The sequence below is a fragment of the Labeo rohita genome, chromosome 7 (assembly GCF_022985175.1).
Source record: "Labeo rohita strain BAU-BD-2019 chromosome 7, IGBB_LRoh.1.0, whole genome shotgun sequence".
NCBI classification, from domain to species: Eukaryota; Metazoa; Chordata; class Actinopteri; order Cypriniformes; family Cyprinidae; genus Labeo; species Labeo rohita.
Window position 1 is genome coordinate 31,721,260 of NC_066875.1, and position 24,271 is coordinate 31,745,530.

The following is a 24,271-nucleotide window of genomic DNA, read 5'->3' on the forward strand; positions in this document are numbered from 1 at the left end:
ATTTGAAGAAAGAAAATGAACCATTTATGTTTATGATGGATGAAATTTAGCATCTATATTTACATTTTTTAAATATAGTCCTAAATCAAAGATTAAAAAAAAATCCATTTGAAATTACAGAATCATGAACCGTATTAAAATTAAACTAATAATAGATGGTCGTGCTTACAGTTTACTAATATTTGTAAATCGTGTTTTTGTTCTTCAATGTTCACAGATGTAGTGTATTTTAATAACCTCTAGGGGGTGCAGTGATCTTCAAAATTGGCAAAGGATTATTTATTGAACTCATACACACTCATTAATGAATAGGCTGTCTCGTAATCTTGCTATAAAGCTTGCCAATGTCCCTCTAATCTCGCTCTAGATCAGATAAAGGATTTTCATTATTGTTTTTTTCCCCTTTTCTTGACTATGTCAGTGTCTGAGAAATGTGAGCTGCCTGAACTGATTTCCAACTGTGCGACTCAAATCTGTGCTCATTAGATCCATAATATGAGGCGAGGGAGCTATTTTAAAGTTTTGGAAGCTGGCCACTGTTAGAAGTGCTTGGCATGGATTTTGACTCGAGCTTCCAGGTTGTATGACCCACTCAGGCTTCCAGCAATTCTTCAGCTCCCAAATAAACCAACCGAAGCTGCCAGAGAATCAAAGGGAACACGACATGAAGGGCTTATGTTACACTTTATTGTTATTTCGCCATAGTGTCATTTTAAGATGCATGCAGACAGGTATTCATGTTCATGTATTATTAGTTGTTTCATGTCTCTTTTTTTATTTTTCAAAAGCTATCTTACGCAGCGGTAAGGCTTTTGGTCACAGTGTCTTCTTATTTTCCCCAAGGCCAAAGCCTGACAAAGATAAAATGAGACTAACAGTGATTTCTACGTGGACACAGTACTAAACAAGGTAAACGTTTATGTACAGACATTCTAATACTGATTAAGGAAGTGGACGCACTATTAACAACACTATTACATTCACCACTGACTCGAATGAGTTGCAGCTGGGCATACACAAAAAAAGCACACGTAAAAAATAAACTCTTAAATTTCATACAATGTTTTTCGTGTTCAAAACAAACTTCATTTACAGCATGGCAAGAGAACGTTTTGATTATTACAGCATGGGAGAAGTCCAGAAATTGTGTACATACGGTATTTTACAAAAGATTCACTCGCTTGTATGTAAAAAACTACTCTCAAAATTGGCTCTTTAATGCCCACTAGATGACATTTATCCATTGATGAAGGCTGGCGATGTAAAACGATTCTCCTTTCCCTGCTGATACTAATCAGTCTTGCAAAGTTCACTGTAGGATGAGTCTGGAGTATGTATTGTGTACTTATTGAGCATATTTTAACAAAAAAAAAAATGTCATGCCACGGAATTATTTGCTGTAGTAAGTTCAGTTATTTATATGTAAGGGAAGGTTTACTGGTTGAGTGTGCATTTGATTTGAATAAATGTAAAATTCAATGACAACAGAAATGGATTATGTATAATATCCAGTAAATAATGTTATGTCATAACATTCTGGAATGGTCGCTAGGCGTGATGTTTTGGGCTTCTCCTGTCTGGACTTCTCACTCTGGCTTTTCCATTCCTTTCTGATATTGATATAACGATTACATATTTACAAAACGAACCTGCATCTCTCCAACAATGTCCACACGTACAGAATTGTAAATAAATTAAACAAAGAGTAGCATCAAAATCAAATGTACAAAGCGGGGGGCTTCATCACGAACAAAGGACTTGAGATGCATCGACTCCATCTTCTCTGTAATCTGACTTATGCACACACCCAAGAGCAGACATGACAAATCAAAAAGAATCCACACTATGCAGAAATGACACACCATATCTCTTAAGTAACGTTAGCAGACAGCAAGAGTGATGGGAGTTATTTTTGGTGAAGATAAAAGGAGAAAGGTGACTGCTGCATTCTGACATTTCCCAGTGCCCAGGGTTGTGTATCTCAGCTGAAGTCCACCTCAGATCATATATACATAGGGGTCTCCTGACCGGTTAAGAGTCTAAACATGGCGGCTGGCATAGTCTTCATGTGGATCTGTTTCGGGACATAGAAACATCTCTTTTTACTAAAAAGCATTATTAGCGTTTCTATCATGACAACTCTCTGAAGATTCGTAAAGAAATGATGTTTTTTGAGGAAAGCATTTCAGGATTTTTCTCCATATGATGGACTTCATTGGTACCCCGAATTTGAATTTCCAAAATGTAGTCTAAATGCAGCTTCAGAGGGCTCTAAACGATCCCAGCCCAGGAAGAAGGGTCTTATCTAGCGAAACGATCTGTCATTGTTTTCGAAAAATAAAAATTTGTATACTTTTTAAGCACAAAAGCTTGTGTAGCACAGGCTCTGGGATGCACGTTCTTGAATGATTCGTTCATTTTGAACGAATCTTTAATGTGACTGGGGAAGAACGAGTTGTCTCAGGGAGTGATTCGTTCAGTCGCGCATGCACAACATCCTGTTAGGTTCTGTACTGGAATTAGTTCACCTGTTTCGAGTCTTCGGGTTTTTCAAGTTGTTCGTTCATCTTATTGGGCTGTCATGTTCATTTTGCTGAACGAGATTCATTCATTTTGCTGAACGAGACTCAAAGGTCCGAGTCGGTAAAATGATCCGAACTTTCCATCACTACTATGAATCACGAGTTCATCGTCTGTGTACTCCAGCTCAAAAAGGTAGAGTATGTCGAAAAACTCCATGTTATTTTCTCCTACAAATTTAGACTTGTCCGATATTATTGTGCCTTTTTGTTTGTAAACAGCGTTTGACTTACTTGCACTTTCTTAGTCTTTGCGCGTTCGCTTTGTGAACACTGGGTCTGTAGTTCCGCCTACGTCCACGTGACCTTCCGACATGATTCAATAGTATGTGAACGCGCATCCCAGAGCCTGTGCTACATGAGCTTTTGTGCTTAAAAAGTATAAAAAAAATTATTTTTCGAAAACAATGACAGATCGTTTCGCTAGATAAGACCCTTCTTCCTTGGCTGGGATCGTTTAGAGCCATTTGAAGCTGCATTTAAACTACATTTTGGAAGTTCAAAATCGGGGCACCAATGTCCATTATATGGAGAAAAATCCTGAAATGCTTTCCTAAAAAACAATTTCTTCATGACTGAAGACAGAAAGACATGAACATCTTGGATGACAAGGGGGTGAGTAAATTATTTGTGAATTGTTGTTCTGAAAGTGGAGTTTTCCTTTAAGACATACAGCTGCTGCGCAAACAGCATATATAATAACCTGTAGCAGATCTACAGTATACAGGTGGAGCTGGGGAAGGTGAAGGGTTTTAAAGTAACTCTGAAAGTGCTCTAGTGAATGCTAACCAGCCATATAAATGTTAAGCAGCAAGCTTATTGGCTATGTATGCAGCATGAACCAATCAGCTTGTGCCAAGTAGTTTAACGCTGTGAATATCATCAGTTTGCATTAACGACCCACCAACCTGCGCTATGTAGAGTTTCATGACAGAACTTGGCATTTATATACTATGTATTTTTCTACTAAAGACTAAACACAATATATTATTCTACTCACATTATTTGTTATACCTTCTGATATGAATTATTGTTTGAAAGTTTGGGGTCAGTTGGATTTTCTTAAAAGAAATAAATACTATTATTTAGCAAGAATGCATTAAATTGAAATGTGACATCAAATCAGCATATTAAAATGATTTCTGAAGGATCATGTGACCCAAAAAATCTGAAATATATTTATATTGTAAGTGTATTAAAATGGAAAATATATATTTTAAATTATTTTACTATGTTTCCTGTGTTTTAATCAAATAAATGCAGCCTTTATGAGCATAAGAGACATTTTTCAAAAACATTTAAAAATGTTAAAACTTTTCAATGGTAGTGTAAACTGCTGTTCAGAAGTTTTGGATCAGTAAGATGTTTAATGCTTTTTAATAAAGCCTCTTATGCTCCGCAAGGCTGTATTTATTTGATACATTTGATGTTGTGCTGCTTAATATATTTTATTCTTTGATGAATAAAAACTGGAGTAATGACTGAAGAAAATTCAGCGCTGTGTCACAGAAATAAATTATATTTTAAAATGTATTAAAACAGGAAACCAATATTAGAAATTGCAATAATATTTCACAATATTATTTTTTAATCAAATTTTGTTTTAATCAAATAAAAAGAGACTCCATGAAAAAAAATGAGCATTTATTCAAAATAGAAATCTTAGAAGTCTAAGAATCTTTAGTCACTTTTTATTCCATTTAACACATCCTTGCTGAATAAAAGTATCAGTTCCTTTAAAAGAAAAAGAAAAAAATGTCCTGACCCTAAACTTTTAAATAGTAGTGTAAATTGTAACACAAAATTTCTATTTTGAATAAGCACTGTTCTTTTAAACTTTTTATTTAAGCTATTAAGCAGCACAACTGTTACCAACACTGATAATAAACCTGCATATTAGAATGATTTCTGAAGGATCATGTGACACTTAAGACTGGAGTAATGATGGTGACAATTCAGCTTTGCTTCACAGGAATAAATTATATTTTAAAGTATTTTAAAATAGAAAACTGATATTTTAAATTGCAATAATATTTCACAAAATTATTTTTTTTCTGTATTTATGATCAAATAGATACAGCCTTGATAAGCATAAGAAACACCTTTAAAAACATAAAAAACATACTGATCCCAAACTTTTGAACAGCAGTATATGTATAGGACTCACCTCGCCGACAGAATTGGAGAGAGCTTGGACGATCTTTTCATGTGCTGTGGCCACAACGCTTTGGCCGTTTATCTCGATAATACGATGACCAACCCGCACGCCCCCTCTCTCTGCAATCCCTCCTCGCATTAAACTACAGATCTGAGGAGCACAAAACAAATGTTGAACTTAACAGTAAGAGTTATATTTTAATACTTTCTTGTTCCTCCATACTCACAATGCCATTCTGCACACTAAACCCCAGCTGGTACTTGAGGTCTGGTCTCTTAATGAGAACTGTGGTTACGGGAGGGCAGCTCACGATGTTTAGCTTCACCTGCACCTGATTTTTCAGGCCCTAATAGAAGTATACAAAACATACATGTGATTATATTTGTCAATGCGATCACACCTGCACTGTTATTATTACACTGGATCATAACAATAGAAAATCAAGATTGTAAGCACTTTATTGATTGCCCTGTGGTGGTTCCACAGCCCTAAACCACAGACCCTCAATAACCAGCTACTCAGAATAACACAGATGGATTGATGGCCAAGCCAAGATTCAGCCCACTGCGCACTGTGACAGCCCAACCCCTTTGCACACCTTGATGATTCCCTGACAGGTGGCGAGAGGCAGCCCCACCAGGCTGGTGTTGTTGATTGACATGATCTGGTCACCGATGCTGAGCTTCCCAGAACGGGCGGCAGGGCCTCCATTCATCATGTTGGCTAGGATGACGGTGGGTAGGATAGAGCCCCAGCCAGACTCCACAATAACTATGCCCAGAATCTCCCCCTTCTGCTTCTCCAGCTGCAACTGTGGGAGGAGAGAAATAGAGAGAGTGAGACACAGGCATAGGCAAGGGATTGTAGTTGATTGCCAATAAAAGGCCATAAAAGAAGAAAGCAATCAAGGAAACAATTTCACTCCGTTGATAACATGAGACTGACAGTGTGGGAGTTCAAAACAGCACAACCTCAACCTCTAGGGTACAGTATGTGTTATAGAGAACAGCCTTGGGAATTCAGAATTACGTTATTTGGTGCATTGGACCCATGGTCATACCCAAACTTCATGCAAAGTATGGTTTTCCCTAAAATGTCATCAAAATGTGGCAGTGACAAATTTTTTTAATATTTAAAGAAGTTCACTTCCAGAACAAAAATTTACAGATAATTTACTCACCCCCCTTGTCATGTTCATGTCTGTCTTCTTTCAGTCGTAAAGAAATTATATTTCTTGCGGAAAACATTTTAGGAATGTTCTCAATATAATGGTGCCCCTAAGATTGAACTTCCAAAATGCTGTTTAAATGCAGCTTCAAAGGGCTTTAAATGATCCCAGCTGAGGAAGAAGGGTTTTATCTAGTGAAGCGATGGGTTATTTTCTAAAAAAAAAAAAAAGTACAATTTATATACTTTTTAACCTCAAATGCTTGTCTTGTCTAGCTCTGTGATGCACATGCGTAGTCTGTGTAATCCGGGTCAATACAGTTAGGGTATGTCGAAAAACTCCCATCTCATTTTCTCCCCCAACTTCAAAATCATCCTACATCGCTGCAGAAGTACCGACCCAGTGTTTACAAAGTGAACGTGCAAAAAAAGGTCAAACACCTTTTACAAAAAAATGTAAAACAGCAAAGTCGATTTTGAAGTTGGGGGAGAAAATGAGATGGGAGTTTTTCAACCTACCCTAACTGTATTGAACCGGATTACACAGAGCATGCATACAGAGCTAGAAAAAAAAAAAGCATGTGTGGTTAAAAAATATATATATTGTGATTTTATCATTTTTTTTTTTTTTTTAGAAAATAACCGATTGTTTCGCTAGATAAGTGCGTTCTTCCTCGACTGGGATCATTTAGAGCCCTTTGAAGCTGCATTTAAACTGCATTTTGGAAGTTCAAACTCGCAGGCACCATAGAAGTCCACTATACAGAGATAATTTCTTTACGCCTGAAGAAAGAAAGACGTGAACATCTTTGATGACAAGGAGGTGAGTAAATTATCTGTAAATTTTTGTTCTGGAAGTGAACTTCTACTCTAAGTCTCTTATGCTCACCAAGGCTGCAACTGTTAAACAAAAAATAAAGTAAAACAAAAATTTAGTGAAATTTTTTAATAAACATTATTATTATGTTTTGTTTGTTTGTTTCTTTGTTCTTCATATATTTAAAAATGTAATGTATTCAAGTGATGGCAAATATTCAGCATTCTCCAGTCTTCAGTGTCACATGATCCTTCAGAAATTATTCTATGCTGATTTGATGCTCTAAAAAACATTTCTTTTAAAGAAATTAAGGTTTCTGAGAAAAACATTCCAGGATTTTCCTCCATATAGTGGACTTCAATGGGGATCAGCAGGGTTGAAGGTCCAAATTGCAGTTTTAATGCAGCTTCAAAGGGCTCTACATGATCCCAGCCAAGAAATAAGGGTCTTATGTAGCAAAACGACTAGTCATTTTCTAAACAAAATAAAAATGTATATACTTGCACTAGCTTGAACTCACAGATTTCGTAGTTACATTAGAAAGGTCAGTGTTTACAAAGCGAAATTTTCAGGAAATTTTCATTCTAGAAGTAACCTAATCGTAATTTGAATATTACAGAGAATAAAAATTCAATAAAAACGTACATTACCATCATGCTGCTCATCATCTAGTTTAATGAATCTGTGTGCGCATAATTTTGTGTGTTGCTCAGATGTTGTGCTTAACTGGGAGTCCATGAGCATTATTTGCATTGGAAAAGCATTTAGTGATTTATTGGACACTAGGATTTAAATCACTGTAATTGTGTCCCATCTGGAAGACTGGCTTCTTAATTTGACAATTGGGTGAGCTCTCAGATGGGTGGGACTGTGCAACAAACTGTCAATAACCGAAACTGTGTTTTATGTGAATGACAGCATTTGAACACAAAGTGCTCAGAGAGAGATTTTACATCTTCTTTGGAGCATTTAATTTAACATTTTTCATATTGGAGCATTTAGTTTAGAAGAAGTTTGAGAAACAGCTTTGAGAATTAACATCATAGACACCAAAAATGATCCGAGTACACATTTTTCTATTATGAGACATCTGTGCTTTCACACTTATGAAAAGCACCAGTCTCCTCTGGCTAAGAACACGCAACACTATGTTAAATCCTTTATATAAGCCATTATATAAGCAAAACATTTAAAGGAGTAGTTCACTTCCAGAACACAAATTTACAGATGATGTATTCATCCCCTTGTCGTCCAAGATGTTTGTGTCTTTCTTTCTTCAGTCATGAAGAAATTATGTTTTTTTGAGGAAAACATTTCAGGATTTCTCTTCATATAATGGACTTCTGTGGTGCCTGAAAGTTAGAACTTTCTAAAATGCAGTGTAAATGCAGCTTCAAAGGGCTATAAATGATCCCAGCTGAAAAAAAGGGTCTCATCTAGCAAAACGATTGGTTATTTTCCCAAAAAAGTTTACAATTTATATACTTTTTAACCTCAAACACTCATCTTGTCTAGCTTTGTGTTAACTGGTTCAATTCTAATTCAATACAGTTAGGGTATGTCGAAAAACTCCCATCTCATTTTCTCTTCCGATTTCAAAATTGTCCTACATCGCTGCAGAAGTACCGAAAGTCAACATGCGAAGAGGGTCAAACACCCTTTACAAAAAAAGGTAAAACAGCGATGTGGGACGATTTTGAAGTTGGATCAGAAAATAAGATAGGAGTTTTTCGACATACCCTAACTGTCATGAACCAGAATGCACACAGAGCTAGAGTATATAAATTGTAATTTTTTAAAGAAAATAACTGATCGTTTAGCTAGATAAGTTTAGAGTCCTTTGAAACTGCATTTAAACTGCATTTTGCAAGTTCAAACTTGGGGGCACCATAGAAGTCCATTATATGTAGAGAAATCCTGAAATGTTTTCCTCAAAAAACAATTTCTTCACAAATGAAGAAAGAAAGACATGAACATCTTGGATGACAAGTGAGTACATTATCTGTAAATTTTGGTTCTGGAAGTGAACTGTTCCTTTAAAGAGATTTTCTCCCAAAAATGAAAATTCTGTCATCATTTGCTCACCTTCACACTGTTCCCAACTTGTACTGTATAGAGTTTTGTTCTTCTGTTGAACATAAATAAAGATATTTTAAAGAATGTAGGAAATCAAACATGTATTGAATCCCATTTTGTTCTACAATATTTGGGGAAAAAAACTCGTTATTAGTATTCTTCAAAATATCTTCTTTTGTGTTCAGCAGAAGAAAGAAATACATACAGGTTTGGAAAGTAAATAAATTATGCCAATGTTTGGCCACCTAAACATAGCAGCTGCTTTAGAAGCTAGCTAAAATGTTACCAGTGGTTTTGTTTCAACAAACGAAATGCACTGCTGTCTGTCATCACTGTCCACAGCTTTCTAGTAATCCCACTTGTATTGAGCAGAACAGCATCGATGTGCCGGGTCAGCTGTGTTCTAACACAGAGAGAACACATAATACAGAAGAAAGCATCGGCCAGCTGACCTCTTTGCAGTTGTCAGAGTTTGAGAAGTGGATGAGGTCATCGTTGTACATCTCCTGTGTGTTGATGATGTCGCTGTACTCTTTCTGGCTCAGGTCCTCTGGGTTGATTCCATTGGCTCTGAGGAATTCCTGGTAGGCCACGCTGAATGCCTGACCAATGGACTGTGCTATTAGCTGGGCCTGCATATGTTGGAGAAGAAAACCAGGTGAAACCAACTGCAAAAATCAATCCATGTATACATTTTGCCATTAATTATAAAATGGTTGCATGCTAGAGGTAAACAGAAATAAATCATTATACATATGTCATCCTGGAACACAAAACCAGTCTTAAGTAGCACGGGTATATTTGTAGCAATAGGTAAAAATACATTGTATGGGTCAAAATTATCCATTTTTCTTTCATGCCAAAAATCATTAGGATATTAAGTAAACATCATGTTCCATGAAGATATTTTATACATTTCCTACTGTAAATATATCAAAACATAATTTTTGATTAGTAATATGCATTGCTAAGAACTTCGTTTGGACAATTTTAAAGGCGATTTTCTCAGTATTTTGATTTTTCTGCACCCTCATGTTCCAGATATTCAAACAGTTGTGTCTCAGCCAAACACTGTCCTGTCCCAACAAACCATACATCAATGGAAAGCTTATTTATTCAGATGATGGATAAACCTCAATTTAAAAAAATGACCCTTATGGTTTTGTGGTCCAGAGTCATATATATTTTATTATGAGCCTTTTAAAGACAAAAGCAGGTCAAGTCGCATTTACCTTTATGCAATAATAAACAGGAAATAATAATTTCAAAAATCATCAGTTATGAAACCAGTTCAATTTCATCCATAAAGCCGCTCTAAAGAAGACAATATTGCCATTATTAAGCTCAAGTCAGTTCATTGTTGATTCAGTTTAGTATAATAACAGTGTCACTGTTGCAAAGTTCATCCATAATGAAAGAAATTAAATAAAGGAGTTCTAAAGAACTCAATAGTGTCATTATTCAGCCCAGTTTAATTCAGTGTGGATTTAATTCTGTTCAGTAGGAATGTCAATGTTGCAAAGTTCATCACTTACGAAACAAATTCAATATAACTATAAAGCAGGTCTACAGAATTCAATAGTGTCATTACTCAGCTCAAGTCAGTTTACTTTTGATTCAATTCAGTTCAATAAGTTTAGATGTTACAAAGTTAATAAAACAGCTCTAAAGAAGACAATAGTGTTATTATCCAGCTCATTTCAGTCTAAGTTTTGTTCTCAACCAACAGTGTCGGTGCAATAAAATCAATAACATTTTAAGCCATAACTAAGCAAGGCGAGAGTGGCAAGGAACCAAAATTCGAAAAAAAACCTTGGGAGAAACCAGGCTCAGTTGTACTCTGGCCTAGAAGCACATTAGTTTTTCTGGATATAAACTTATGTGCCTTTCAATACCTGAAAAACATTTATATACTGCAAATCAATGCAGCAGATGAACACTGTGTCATTTTTTCACTTCACTGATTTGATGTTTTGTGAATCTGCTCACTCATACTGTATTATTGCACATTGATTTCTCACTCTAGAACAGGTTTACATTTTTGGAACGGTTTCCATAAGTGCCAGCTATCGTCTTTGAAGCCACGCTGGTGCTACAGCACTGTGAAATGTGAATACAGTAGCCTATTTCAAGCACTACAACCTCATTCAAATTTTCTGTATAAGTAGAAAAGTTGCTGGATAAAGGCTATTATATCAGACTGTCGGCAGTAGAATGCTAAAGAGGTGCGGTGGAAAAGAAGTTCACTCCCTCTGCTAATGATCGTGGCTGTTTTTTGATTTAACAGTACCCCTCAGGCGGCGTGCGCACAGGTAGGGGTCATACCATTAATAATCTAACATCCCAACATGTGTGCTGGCTTTGATTTGCACTGGAAGCACGGCTGCTTCTGGAATATTCAGAGAACTGAGCATCTATATCAGTTACGATAAAAACACAAAGAAAAAAAAAACCCACACCAGCAGTGATCAGACAGGCGGAGGACCTACTGATTTAAATGGGACTCAGAGGAAGAACTAAGCAAAGTTAATCAAAGTTTAGACTTGTTTTTAGGATGATAACAACTTGTATGATATGATACATTTTGTGACACTGCTAAGATGTGATATTAAAGATAGGTTTAGTAAAAATAAATAAGTGCAAGGCTCTATAAATGACTCATTTGTGGGTGCGCGCACAGACGTGCACGCGCTCATTGGCTGAAACATCAAAGAGTGTAATTAGACAGCATGAGTGAGGAACAACTGCAATGCAGAGGAGGGTGTTGTAGAGGAGAGAAAAGTAGGTCCATTAGAACAGGATTATGTAAAGCTGCAGCCAGGGTTACTTTTGAGGCTATTCTGTGAACCTCAGGTGAATCTGAATCTAAGCTTCAGCTGAATAACAGCTCCATTTCTATATATACACTACTGTTCAAAAGTTTGAGGTCAGTACTTTTTAAAGGGGTCATCGGATGCAAAGTTGGCGGTGTATGTACACATCTACCTTATAATGAGAAAAATCCATGCAGTGGTTTTTAATTAATCTGTAAAAATAATTTCCCCTTTTTCAAATCGAGCCATCACACCGACAGAGGCTGCTTCCACGATAGTTGATTGACATGAGCGTCTTACCTCAGAGCCGCCTTAAATCAGCTGTAACAGTCCAACCTCCATTGTTTCGATGCCGGAGCAGGGATGTAAGTTAGACAAGAATATCTCCGATTGAGGTGTTGTGTTGCTGGATGTTATAATGAACCTAGTGGTCGTCATTTACTGCCGACATCTGAGCCGCTGAAGATACAGTGGATTACGTTTGTTTGTGAAGGGAATGCGCTTCCCAATCTACATATATCCGTCTATGTTTGCGCAAATCATTCATGATCCAGCTTCACCTACAGCAGAAGTGAGTATAAGGGGTTTTTTTTTATGAATCTTTGTGATCGCCTTTCCTAATAACGTGCTAGTTAGCAAGTTTAGCGGCTAAACGTGGCTAAAGTAAACAGGCTCGTCACTCCACAGAGAGAAGAGAAGGGCGGGGCGAGCAGAGCTCATTAACATTTAAAGCAACCTCGACCAGAACAGGATGATTTTTGCAGAGCTGATTTTGGCAAGGTAAAAAAGGTGTTGTTTTACACAACCATTGAGAATTTTTAATCAAAGTATATTATAGACTTTCATTAAGACCCTAAAGAATCATATCAACTTGTGGAAAATGGGCATCTGATGACATTAGTAATGATTATTATTAGTAATTATTTCTGTTTTAAATAAATGCTGTTCATGTGAACTTTCTATTCATCAAAGAAATGTATTTCAGTATCCACAAATATATTAAGCAGCACAAATGTTTTCAATATTGATTATAGTAAGAAATGTTACTTAAGCACTAAATCGGTATATTAGAAAGATTATGTGACACTGAGACTAGAGTAATGAATGCTGAGAATTCAGCAGAAGTAGACAAGAATGTCTCCTAAGCAACTGAGGTGTTTCATTGTTGGATGAAATAATGAACACAGCAGTCATCATTTACTCCCGACAACTGAGCCGTTGAAGATGCAGTGGATTACTGTTTTTCAAAGAGAATGCACCCCCCATCTACCTCTACTGTATGCAAATCATTTGTGATCCAGCTTCACCTACAGAAGAAGTGAGCATAAGGGTTTTTTGTGAATCTTTGCAAATCGCTTTCCCTAATAATCTGCTAGTTAGCAAGTTCCACGGCTAAATGCAGCTAAAGTAAACAGTCTTAGAAAACGGCTTGTCACCCCACAGAAGAGAGAGGTGGAGTGAGCAGAGCTCATTATCATTTAAAGGGACATGCACAGAAATGGGTCGCTGTGAACGAAGCTGTTTTTTAAAAAGGTAAAAAGGGTGTTGTTTTACACTACCCCTGAGAAATTTTATCCGAAATATGTTATAGACTTTTTTACGAAGACCCTAAAGAATCATATCAACTTGTGGAAAATGGGCATCCGATGACTCCTTTAAAAAAATTACAGAAACTGAACTTTTAAACAGTGGTGCATATATAAAAATCAAATGTCTGGACAGTTTTGCATATTAGAATAATAACATTGAAGTTATTCAAAGAGGTCCCATGCATGCTGATCACATGTACTCTGTATTTTCTTCCCCATCTGTTCCGACTAACCCATGTAAAGTAAAATAAAATAAAATTACAATTTTAAAAAGTTTAAATTTTGTTCTATAAAAGAAAGTCATATTTATTAAAGGATTAGTTTACCCAAAAATAAAAATTCTGTCATTAATTACTCACCCTCATGCCTTCAGAACACAAATTAAGATATTTTTGATGAAATCTGAAAGCTTTCTGACCCTGCATAGAAGGCAATGCAACTGACAAGTTAAAGGCCCAGAAAGCTAGTAAGGACATTGTTAAAATAGTCCATGTAGTTTGACGTCCGGGTTCTACGTCAGCAGCAACACCCAATTGTGTCGTGATACTCTCATGAACATCAGTGGAGACTGACACGGAAGAAAAGAAATTGTTGAAGTTGTTATTTTTGGTTTCTTTGAGCACAAAAAGTATACTCGTAGCTTCATAAAATTACGGCTGAACCACTGATGCCACATGGTCTACTTTACCGATGTCCTTACTACCTTTCCAGGCCTTGAATGTGGTAGTTGGGTTGCTGTCTATGGAGGGTCAGAAAGCTCTGAATAAAGCTCAAAAATGTCTTAATCTCTGTTTTGAGGATGAATGGTCTTACGGGTTTGGAACAACATGAGGGTGAGTAATTAATGACAGAATTTTAATTTTTGGTTGAACTAACCTTTAAGTGGGCAACTGGTATGTGTATATAGATTATAAAAAGGAAACAAAATTATTCACACTTACATCCTCGGACTCAAATACGTGGCATATCATTTTGTACTGCTTCTTGGCCTCGGGGGCTCCAGGGGTCGTCTCGATGCAGTCCTGTGAGGCGGTGCGTGGCATGCGCCGTCTTGCCATTAGAACCACAATGTTCCCGATGTCAGCAATGTATGAGATAGTACGCAAAGCATTATCCATCATGGTCTCCTATGAAGCAACCGAGAGTAAGCATAATTACTTCTTATCATTCTGTGGCAACACCTCCCAATACATTACACCAGACTAGAGTTAAGACTGTGTTTTAATCCCATTGAGCAGCTTACTTATCATTTCACAGACTTTCTTATCCAAATGGGCTTATATTATATTTTCTTAGGGACAGCCTCCAGAAGCACCCTGAGGTTAAGAATGCACAGTGGGTTTCTGGAACGCTCCTATTCATGAATCCCCCTTCAGGAGAATCTGTTTGAAGCTACAAGCTTACAGCCTCACAGGGTTAACCCAGATATTTAAACAGTAAAATAGCAGCCATCCATGCTTAGTAAAGAGAAGATGACCTTGAAATTGTATTGGATGCTGTTCTTATTGAGACTGGATATCTGAGTGTGAATGAGCAGAACAAGAAACCGCATGAATGACATGCACTCTATCTCATATATATTTATATCCAAACACAAAGGATAATAAATCACCAGCTGAAAGAATCAATGATCCAGAGCACAGAGAAATTCATGCAGCATTTCACTTCAATGCACACAAAGGTTATGTGTGGGATTTTCATTTTGCTGCAGCTTTTAAATTGTAGGACCATAATATGTGACATGTTTACTTCAAAGACTCCATGAAACAGATTTTGAAGCACAATCTATCAGTTCTAGGATCATTTTTATAAATAACACTTCCTTTCAACTTAATGCATGTATTTTATATACAGAAAAAGCTTGCTCTGCTACTCAATAATAACACCCAGGTGCTTGCTTGGTTTTGTGTTATTGAAATTCTGCTTCTGAGATGCTTTGTCATTGTCATGAAACAAAGAATCTGTTTTGTTTTCAGTTGGCTGTGAACCAGAATCCACACAAAGTTCCTTTTAAAAGTAATGCATTACAATTTTGCGTTACTCCCTGTAAAAATAACTAATTACGTTACTTAGTTACTTTTTATGGAAAGTAATGCGTTACAATACTTTTGCGTTACTTTTTAAATCTTGCTTTTTTGTTTTTAATATAAAATAATTCTAATGTAAAAGCCCTTTTACACCGAAAGTGAAATGAATTCACCTCAGGCTGAAAGAAAAGTACATTTAGGCAGGAGATCACCATTTTTTTTCAAAAAATTGAAGCACAAATGTTAGTTTATCTAAAGTAATTTTTGCTTATTAGTATGGTTGAACTGCATCATCGAAGGTCAGCAGCAAAGACACTGGTTAATAAAATGGGATTAAATACATAAAGGATATTTGTTTTATTTAACATATTTAATTATGTTTTTATTCATTTTGAGGAATACTGAATCTGTTTTTTGTGAGTGAGATGAATTAATGCATGTTCACATTTAGTCTAGAATACCGTAACATCATGTTTACTCTCAATTTCCCGACAGGAGACTAATCAGTAAATGGGGAAAAAAGTAACTGGCGTTACTTATTTGAAAAAGTAACTCAAAAGCAATGCGTTAGAAATTCAAAAGCAATGCGTTACTTTACTAGTTACTTGAAAAAAGTAATATTATTACGTAACTTGCATTACTTGTAATGTGTTACCCCCAACAATGGTCATTAGCTATATTTACATGCAGCCAAGGAATCCATTACCTGCCTAGTTATCAATGCAAAGGTAATATGGTTAAATAGAAGAGAGAAAGAAAAGATGATTCATAATTTAATATGCAAAAATATGTAATAAGAAACTGCAATTCACCTAGCAAATACTACAATTACGTCATCACTATTTTGAATAGTTATAAGTAAAACACGATCAAACTTTACCAGTCAATTTTAATCAGTAAAGTTTGAATGGATTCTGTGTGCTAAGCAGATTGGGCTGAATTAAATCTAAAAGTTTCAGTCTTCCAGGGTACTTTGAATGTCTGAGGAATATCAATACAACCTTGAAGGCACTGGAATGAATCTGTACCAGCCAATAGAGACTCACTGTGAGATGTGACAGGCAGGGTGAGGACTGACACTGCATTGCAGCACATAACGAAATGTCCGTGCCAGCCTGCCCACTCACTGCTGTTCACTCAGAACTCATACACATAATCGCAGATACACACGCACAGCTATGTTACTCAGTACCAAGGTACTAAATGTACCATTAAAACAGCATGTTGCTCTTCCTACCTTATGCTTACAGTAACACTAGTGTGGAAAAAGGAGGAGCTGTTGACTGTACAGCATGTGTAAAATGTGCAGCTGGAGATTAAGCACAAAGCTTACAACCGTTATTAAGCTCTCCATCACCAACAACTGTCTACAAGCCTGATCATACGTGCATCTCTTCTCTCTACAGACGCACATTATGTGTCAGTTATGTAACAAAAGGTTATGTAATATATAATAGCTGAGCGCTCTCTTTGCATAAATATTTCATCAATTCAAATATGATTTACCTCCTTTTTTTCCAAATGTGATTTATAATTTATAATGTATACGCTACCTCTTGAGAATTCATATTTTGTATACTCTACTTCTTGAGAATTCATATTTTAGCCATTCCGCCTCAATAACTTTTATTTCTATACTGTATGAGCAATATCACACAGGTAGCCGTTCAATCGTAGGCACAAGGCTACATTCAACAATTCAACAGCACAAGTGTGTAAACAAAAAGAGACTACAACGGAGCGTCTTTAAAAACCCTCCTTTGTGCAGAACTATATCTTTCCACCATGAATTCGAATTTTCATTTTGACAGTTTAACAGATGAGCTCAAACTTCCATTACTAATTCTAAAACATCACTTTAGAACTAGTAGAATAATGTAACTTTCTCTGAAGATGAAATCATAATCACTAACAGACCCCCTTTCTTTCTTTCTTTCATACTAAAAATGGCATATTAGTTGCACTGCCATTCAAAGGTTTGGGATCAGTAAGATTTTAACGCAGTAAGTCTCTTATGCTAATCAAGGCTGCCTTTATTTGATCAAAACTACAGAAAAAACTGTTATAATGTGAAATATTATTACAGTTTAAAATAATGGTTTTCTATTTTAATATATTTTGAAAGATAATTTATTCTTGTGATGCAAAGCTGAATTTTCATCAGCCATTACTTCAGTCTTCAGTGTCCCATGATCCTTCAGAAATCATTCTAATATGCTGATTTATTACTTTTATTATCAGTGTTGTTTTTTTGAGGATTCTTTGATGAATAAAAAGTTAAAAAGAACAGCATTTAAATAGAAATAGAAATCTAGGTAAGTCTTTTTATATAAGTCAATTTAACACATCCTTGGTGAATAAAAGTATTTATTTCTTTCACCAGTGTTGCCAAATCTGCAGTTTCCCGCAGAATTGGGCTATTTTAACACTGTTGCCCCAGGTTGTTTTTCATGTCTGTGGGTTGAAGTGACCCCAATAACGTTATATTTAGTCCCTGGAATGCAAACGGGAAACCTGCCAAAAAAACGTGTATTTTACTCTCTGGAAGGCCATTTTTACTGGGGCACCCCCCTTGAAACGCAACTGGGCTTTGGGCTAGTTTTGAGTAACAATTGGGTGGGTTTTGTTGTGAAAACCTGGCAACGCTGCTGACCACAAACTTTACAATGGTAGTTTATATCGTTGCAAAGGATTTCTATGTTAAATAAATGCTGTTCTTTTTAACTTTTTATTTATTAAATAATCCTGAAAAAAAAAAAACGTCTTACAGGTTCCAAAAAAATAAAGCAGCACAACTGTTTTTAACATTGATAATTAATCAGCATATTAGAATGATTTCTGAAAGATCATGTGACACTGAAGACTGGAGTAATGATGCTGAAAATTCAGGTTCTGCATCACAGAAATAAATTACATTTTAAAATATATTCACAAAGAAAACAGTTATTTTACAATGAAATTTTATTTGACAATATTTTAGTTTTTCCTGGATTTTTGATCAAATAAATGCAGCCTTGATAAGCATAAGAGACTTCTTAAAAATAAATAAATAAATAATATCTTCTGAACAACAGTGTATATAAAATATTATTTTTTGAACATTTTGTAAAAGTATAATAAGTTTTTACAATAAGAAATAAACACATGCAAACAATTCAGTAAAAAGTAGTAAAGCAACCCTCTAGTTAGTAGAATTTAATTGCATAAAAATAAAAAAATACGAAACTTTACTATGAAACTTTACCCTAAAATCATATTGATTTGCTCTGAAACAAGTAATAGAATAAAAATACCAAAGATTGCCCATTTAAAATAACCAAAATGAATTACACCTGCCTAAGTACTATCTACCTAAGATCCAATGGAAAATTCCCTGAAAGACTGGCAGAGATAAAGCTGTTCTTGGCAAGTACATGAACACTGGAGCTCACAAATTCTCAAATAGGTGCTCTTTTTATATATGTAAATCACATATTTAAGGTCTAAACAACTATATTCTGGCCTAAAAATCTCTTAAAACTACATTGCATGATACAAAAAGTAATAATGTTGTAAAATTATAGTGGAGTAATGCAAACAGTGAAACTGTTAGGAGTGCTGATACTACAGGAATATCGCACCACTGGAGAAGGCTCTCAGCCAATCAGATTCGAGAAGAGATTTGTTGTGTTTTTTAATGGAACAGTTGAGAACATGTATATTATAACAAAATATTTTGACAGACAATATTTTTATTGTCTCAAAAACTACAATATCCAATTTTAGCATTACACTATAGTGTAAAAAGTCCCCATCAATAAAATCAAGATAATATACAAATGATTCCCAAACTTTGTAAAAAATAAAATAGTAATGTAATAGTAAAAGTAAAAGTGAAAAAAAGAAATTATTAATTAAGAAAACAAGCAGCAGAGATATTAAACCAGTATATGCTACATTTTGCTTTGGGGCTTATTTGTTTATATGTTATTTGCTTATTTGATCAGCTTTTTTAAGCAAAGCATTCAAGTAGTGAACCATTAGCTGTCAGTGAATGACTAACACTAATGTGCTTCCATTTACTCTTCCTTTTTTTATTTTTGGTTGATCTTTTCAAATTTTATTCTGAAACCTGTATCACTATAGCTAGCTGCATGAACTCACCTGGGTGTCTGCATTGAGCACTTTGATCCTTTGAGTTGAGATGAAAAGATCCACCTCCGTCAAAGTCTGAGCGTCTCCCTCAGGACTCTGCTGACAAAAAACAAGAACGAAAATATAAAAAATAAACCCCATATACCTCCATGATGGCTCATGAGAAGACCTAAAGAAAAGGCACAACCTCTCAAACCCCTAATGAAAGATTTTAAATGCTTATTCATAAATCATGCACTAGCATAAGCTTGTCCACATGGGAGGGCTATGCCTAACCTCCGTAAATTGCAGCATTAATAGCCCAAATGGGAAACAATAAAGGAATGCTCAGGTGCAAAGAACATATGGATTGGAAATGTAAAACAGTAACCTGACGAATTATTACTTACAGCTGGGCAATGGTGACTAAGTGCGTCTCACAATCAAAACGGTTCAAAACAGGTTTTAAAAACGTCTGAAAGCCCATAACTGAGAAACACAGTGAGGTAATCAGGCCAAGAGACAAATAATCACTGGGTTTACAGCCCCCTGTGATAAGTAGAAGCCATGCAGAGGTTTGAAGTAATGAGATGATTGACACTAGAGAGCGAGTGAAGAAGAAAAAAAAGAGCGGGACCCATTCGGTGCAGTGAGGTGGAGCGCAGGGTGATGCAATGACAGACGGGTAAGTAAAATGACACAATGGCAACGCTTAACCAGCTGTCAGGCTGTCTCAGAATGCCAATTATTTACCTGTCACTGCATTGCTTGCTTTTGTTTTGTGTTACTGCAATATGAAATAACAGTACACAGGGATGACTATAGCTACATTTTATACAGGGTTAAAAGTGCAAAACAGCTTTGAAATTTTGACTCCGTATCTTCAAAGGTTTGTATGCGTCACTTGCAGACCAGAAGTGGCTGGTTTGCCAATAGTTAGTCAGACTTTAAGAGGCCCTCACAGATCCCAGACAGCCAGATCTAAAGCTTCACTTCACATGGTATGAACTAGAACTTATGAAAGTTACACAGATGAGGAACACAGACATGGAGTAGATGGTAAAAAAAAGGCATGTTCTTTTTCTGTCTCTCTTTTTTTTTTTTTACACACCGCCTTTTTCTTGATTTTGGCTGCCTTCTGTACCCTCTGGGAGACGTTCAGGACAGTACAGGGGTCGTCACACACGGGAGCAGCAAAAAGGCATGAAGGTAAAAAAAATACATTAAAAACAGGCAAAACATATAAACAACCAAACACAAAGTCTGCATGCCATGTATGGCATGTGTGTTCTTTGTACACAAACACAAACAAACCCAGAATGCAGCAACAGTTCCCTCTGCGCACACATACATACAGATAGCAAATCAAAGGACATGCAGATAACTGTTACTGTACATTGAAAGCAAAAAAAATAAAAGTTTAACTTATTTTATGCATTGACATTTCTCAAAATAATAAGAAAAATGTCTATTTGTACCCAAACAGATATGTTAGTCCTTTTAGAACATAAGCAGTCATTACTTTCAATAAATGTCAGATTGTTATGGTCGTGTGATTCATCACTGACACGAGATTCATTGTCAGAACCTCACAACAAATGCAGCCTAACACCTCAGTTTATCAAACTGCCATATTATGACTTTAGGGAGAACAACAGCTGTCATAGTGGACTGACTGGATACTGTACAATGTTTTCTGCTGAACAACATTGTAAATCTCATCAACCGAATCATACAGGAAAATGTTAGTAATAAAATGTAACAACATCGCATCTAAACAACTTTAATAACAACATTTTTAACAAAAATTACAAGAAAAAAAAAACTTAATGCACTAAAATTGTTTTTTTTTTAATCATTTTAGTTTTAGTTAACAATAACAACACTGATGATGCCAGAATAAAATGGACGAAATATTAATGAATATTAAAAACTAAATAAATATTGACATTTTTTATTAAAAGACTATGAATACAGATACAAGTCAAAACTTTACATACACCTTGCAGAATCTGGAAAATGCTAATTATTTTACCAAAATAAGAGGGCTCATACAAAATGCATGTTATTTTTTATTTAGTGCTGACCTGAATAAGATATTTCACATAAAAGACATATAGTCCACGAGAGAAAATAATATTTGAATTTATAAAAATGACCCTGTTCAAAAGTTTACGTACGCTTGATTCTTAATACTGTGTTGTTACCTGAATGATACACAACTGTTTTTTTTTTGTTTTTTTTGTTTTTTTGTTTAGTGATAGTTGTTCATGAGTCCCTTGTTTGTCCTGAACAGTTAAACTGCCCGCTGTTCTTCAGAAAAATCTTTCAGGTCCCACATTTTTTGTTTTTTTAGTATTTTTGTGCATTTGAACCCTTTCCAACAATGACTGTATTATTTTGAGATCCATCTTTTCACACTGAGGACAACTGAGGGACTCATATGCAACTATTACAGAAGGTTCAAACCCTCACTGATGACTGAATTTTTTTTGTTTAATTTGAAGATCAGGGTAAATTTGAGTTATTTTATCTTCTGGGAACAGTTATTGTTGAAAAGGGTTCAAATACACAAAAATGCTGAAAAACCAAAGAATTTTTGGGACCTGAAGGATTTTTCTGAAGAACAGTAGGCAGTTTAAGGACAAACAAAGAAACACTTAAAAAAAAAAAAAAAAAAAACCCCAGCTGTGAATCATTCAGGTAACAACACAGTATTAAGAATCAAGTGTATGTAAACTTTTGAACAGGGTCATTTTTATCAATTTTCTCTTGTGGACTATATGTAAATGTCTTTTATGTGGAATATCTTATTCAGGTCGGTACTACATAAAAAAAATAACATGCATTTTGTATAACCCCTCTTATTTTGGTAAATAATTAACAATTTGAAGATTTTGCAAGGTGTATGTAAACTTTTTTACTTAAACTTTATATCTTTAAAATAGTGAATTTAAAATGAACATTGTAAAACAACCTCCAATTCCTAATTATTTATAGCCTACTTGATTTATAAGAGACTGTATAAACTGCATACAATATAAATAGGCATAAAGAAAAAAGAGAATGTTAGAAAGAGGTCAAAATTGGTCTGCAATACCTCTGTGATCTACAGACACTCATAAGAGCCCAGTCATTATTAGTCTGATAGTGTGTGAGCAGCCTGAATGCACATATAAGTACAAGCATTCTGCATTCTGATCTCACTCAGCTCTCTCTGTCTCTATCTCTACCTTCTTCAACCTGACTGGGGCATGATCCTTTGAACTGCTCTCATCTCTTTTCTGGCTGAGCATCATGAGCACGACTACTCCTTTACTGTCATTTCTGCTGCCAACATGCCTCATCCTCCATTGGCAGAAGAGAAAGAGAAAAGAGGAGATAAATCAGCAGCACGAAAGAGAAAGAGCTTGAAAGTCAAGGGGAAATGAGACAGTGAACGTGTGGGCGATGAATGTTGCATAAATACTGCATCAATCTGGAGGCTACAGGGATACACTTCAATAAAACATTAGGCTTTTTTTCCTATGTTTCTTGTCTAAAACAAAAGAAATGGCTACATCTTGCTTTCCTGGCAAGCATGCAAAAGAATGTGCCGCTATTATGTTGGCTTAGCTTCTGCTCTTATTATTCAGAGGTGTGAGATATTGAATGTTTCTCAACCTTTTTGTTTAATGTACATCCATCACAGGGGCGTTTCCTCTGAGGAGGCATGGAAGGCAGTGTTTCCTCAAAATATTGGATGAGAAAAAAAATTTGTAGTACAAAAATAAAACAATGGCAATATTACAAAATATAACATTAAAAAGTGTATAAATCACTTGTTTTTCTTAAGAAACATTTCACCAACAAGGACATCAGCAAGGAAAAGTTACAGTGGGAGTCCACGTCTCTCACCTCCCCTGAGCCCACTGAGTTTTAACAAAACCCCTAAGGGTGCTGTGGGTTTGGTGGGGGGTAACTGAGAATGAATGGGGGAAAGTCATGTGAGATGTGGCAATGCCTCCATTGCGATATGATTGGATATGACTGATTATGTTCGGCTGTGATTGGCTCATGCAATAAATCCCGCCTCTTGTGTTTTGCACGTTCCGCATTCGCGAATCAGTCTGAATAAACAAAATATAATGGCGTTAATGGGAAGACTAATTTAAAAAAGTAGGTAAACAACTCACACACTTAGATATTGTCAGGCATTCACCACAGCCACCTCTATCTGCCACACCTCCGGTAGCACCGCCCACTCGTTCATCATCACCCAAATTCTAATCTGTTGCACCTGATCCTCATTGAGCCACGCCCTATATAAAAGACACTCGCACACACTCTCATTGTCTGGTCTACCGTTCACATGCTTGCTTCCTTGGACTCTATGCTGTTTCCATGTGGATTCCTACATTGTGCTCGGGCGTTTGGCGTGGCTCAATACCTGGACTCTGTGAACAAGCTTGTCAATAAAACATTGGATTGGATTGCTACTCACTTCTCGTCTCCTCCATCTCAGTGTGTGTGTGTTTGTGACAGATATAACCACTTTATGTCAAAATATGACTTAAAATGGCATGAAAACATGATCTGTGGGAGTTTTTAAGTGAGTAATCAGCTTGGTGAAATTTAAAGTAAACCTCTGTGTCTGTGACCAATATTTACTGAGCTTTGATGACTGAAAAAATAGTTAAAAGTTAACTATTACAAAAACAGCTGAACATAAGTTCACAAATAAAATATATTATTTAAATTTTACTCCCTTGAGTTATTATTTTAATAAATATAAAATGCTTAAAAATGGCTTTAATAAAGAGAATATTAATTACATTGCAAGTGATGTTTATTTAACCAAGGAAATGTGTCTAAGACTTGAATTTATAATGGAAAAACTTTGAGGACTTTGCCTCCTCATTTCAGAACACCACCGCACACCACTGGTCCATC

At 35.8% G+C, this 24,271-nt stretch overlaps 1 protein-coding gene across 5 annotated transcripts in view; it reads right to left on the reverse strand.

Moving 5' to 3' along the window:
* Positions 1 to 665: 665 nt before the first annotated feature.
* Positions 666 to 24,271, reverse strand: part of apba2b (amyloid beta (A4) precursor protein-binding, family A, member 2b) — a 100,415-nt gene continuing 76,809 nt past the window's right edge. For 2 of the 5 annotated variants that reach the window (XM_051114547.1, XM_051114548.1), the window contains 8 exons: positions 20,451 to 20,486; positions 19,370 to 19,459; positions 14,141 to 14,326; positions 9,250 to 9,429; positions 5,336 to 5,548; positions 4,964 to 5,083; positions 4,747 to 4,887; positions 666 to 2,074 (listed from right to left, as the gene is read on the reverse strand). In XM_051114547.1, coding sequence (XP_050970504.1) covers positions 2,003 to 2,074; positions 4,747 to 4,887; positions 4,964 to 5,083; positions 5,336 to 5,548; positions 9,250 to 9,429; positions 14,141 to 14,326; positions 19,370 to 19,459; positions 20,451 to 20,486 — 1,038 coding nt within the window. In that variant the 3' untranslated portion in view covers positions 666 to 2,002. The remainder of the gene's footprint in view (positions 2,075 to 4,746; positions 4,888 to 4,963; positions 5,084 to 5,335; positions 5,549 to 9,249; positions 9,430 to 14,140; positions 14,327 to 19,369; positions 19,460 to 20,450; positions 20,487 to 24,271) is intronic. The other 3 variants (XM_051114549.1, XM_051114552.1, XM_051114551.1) reach the window with 3 other exon arrangements.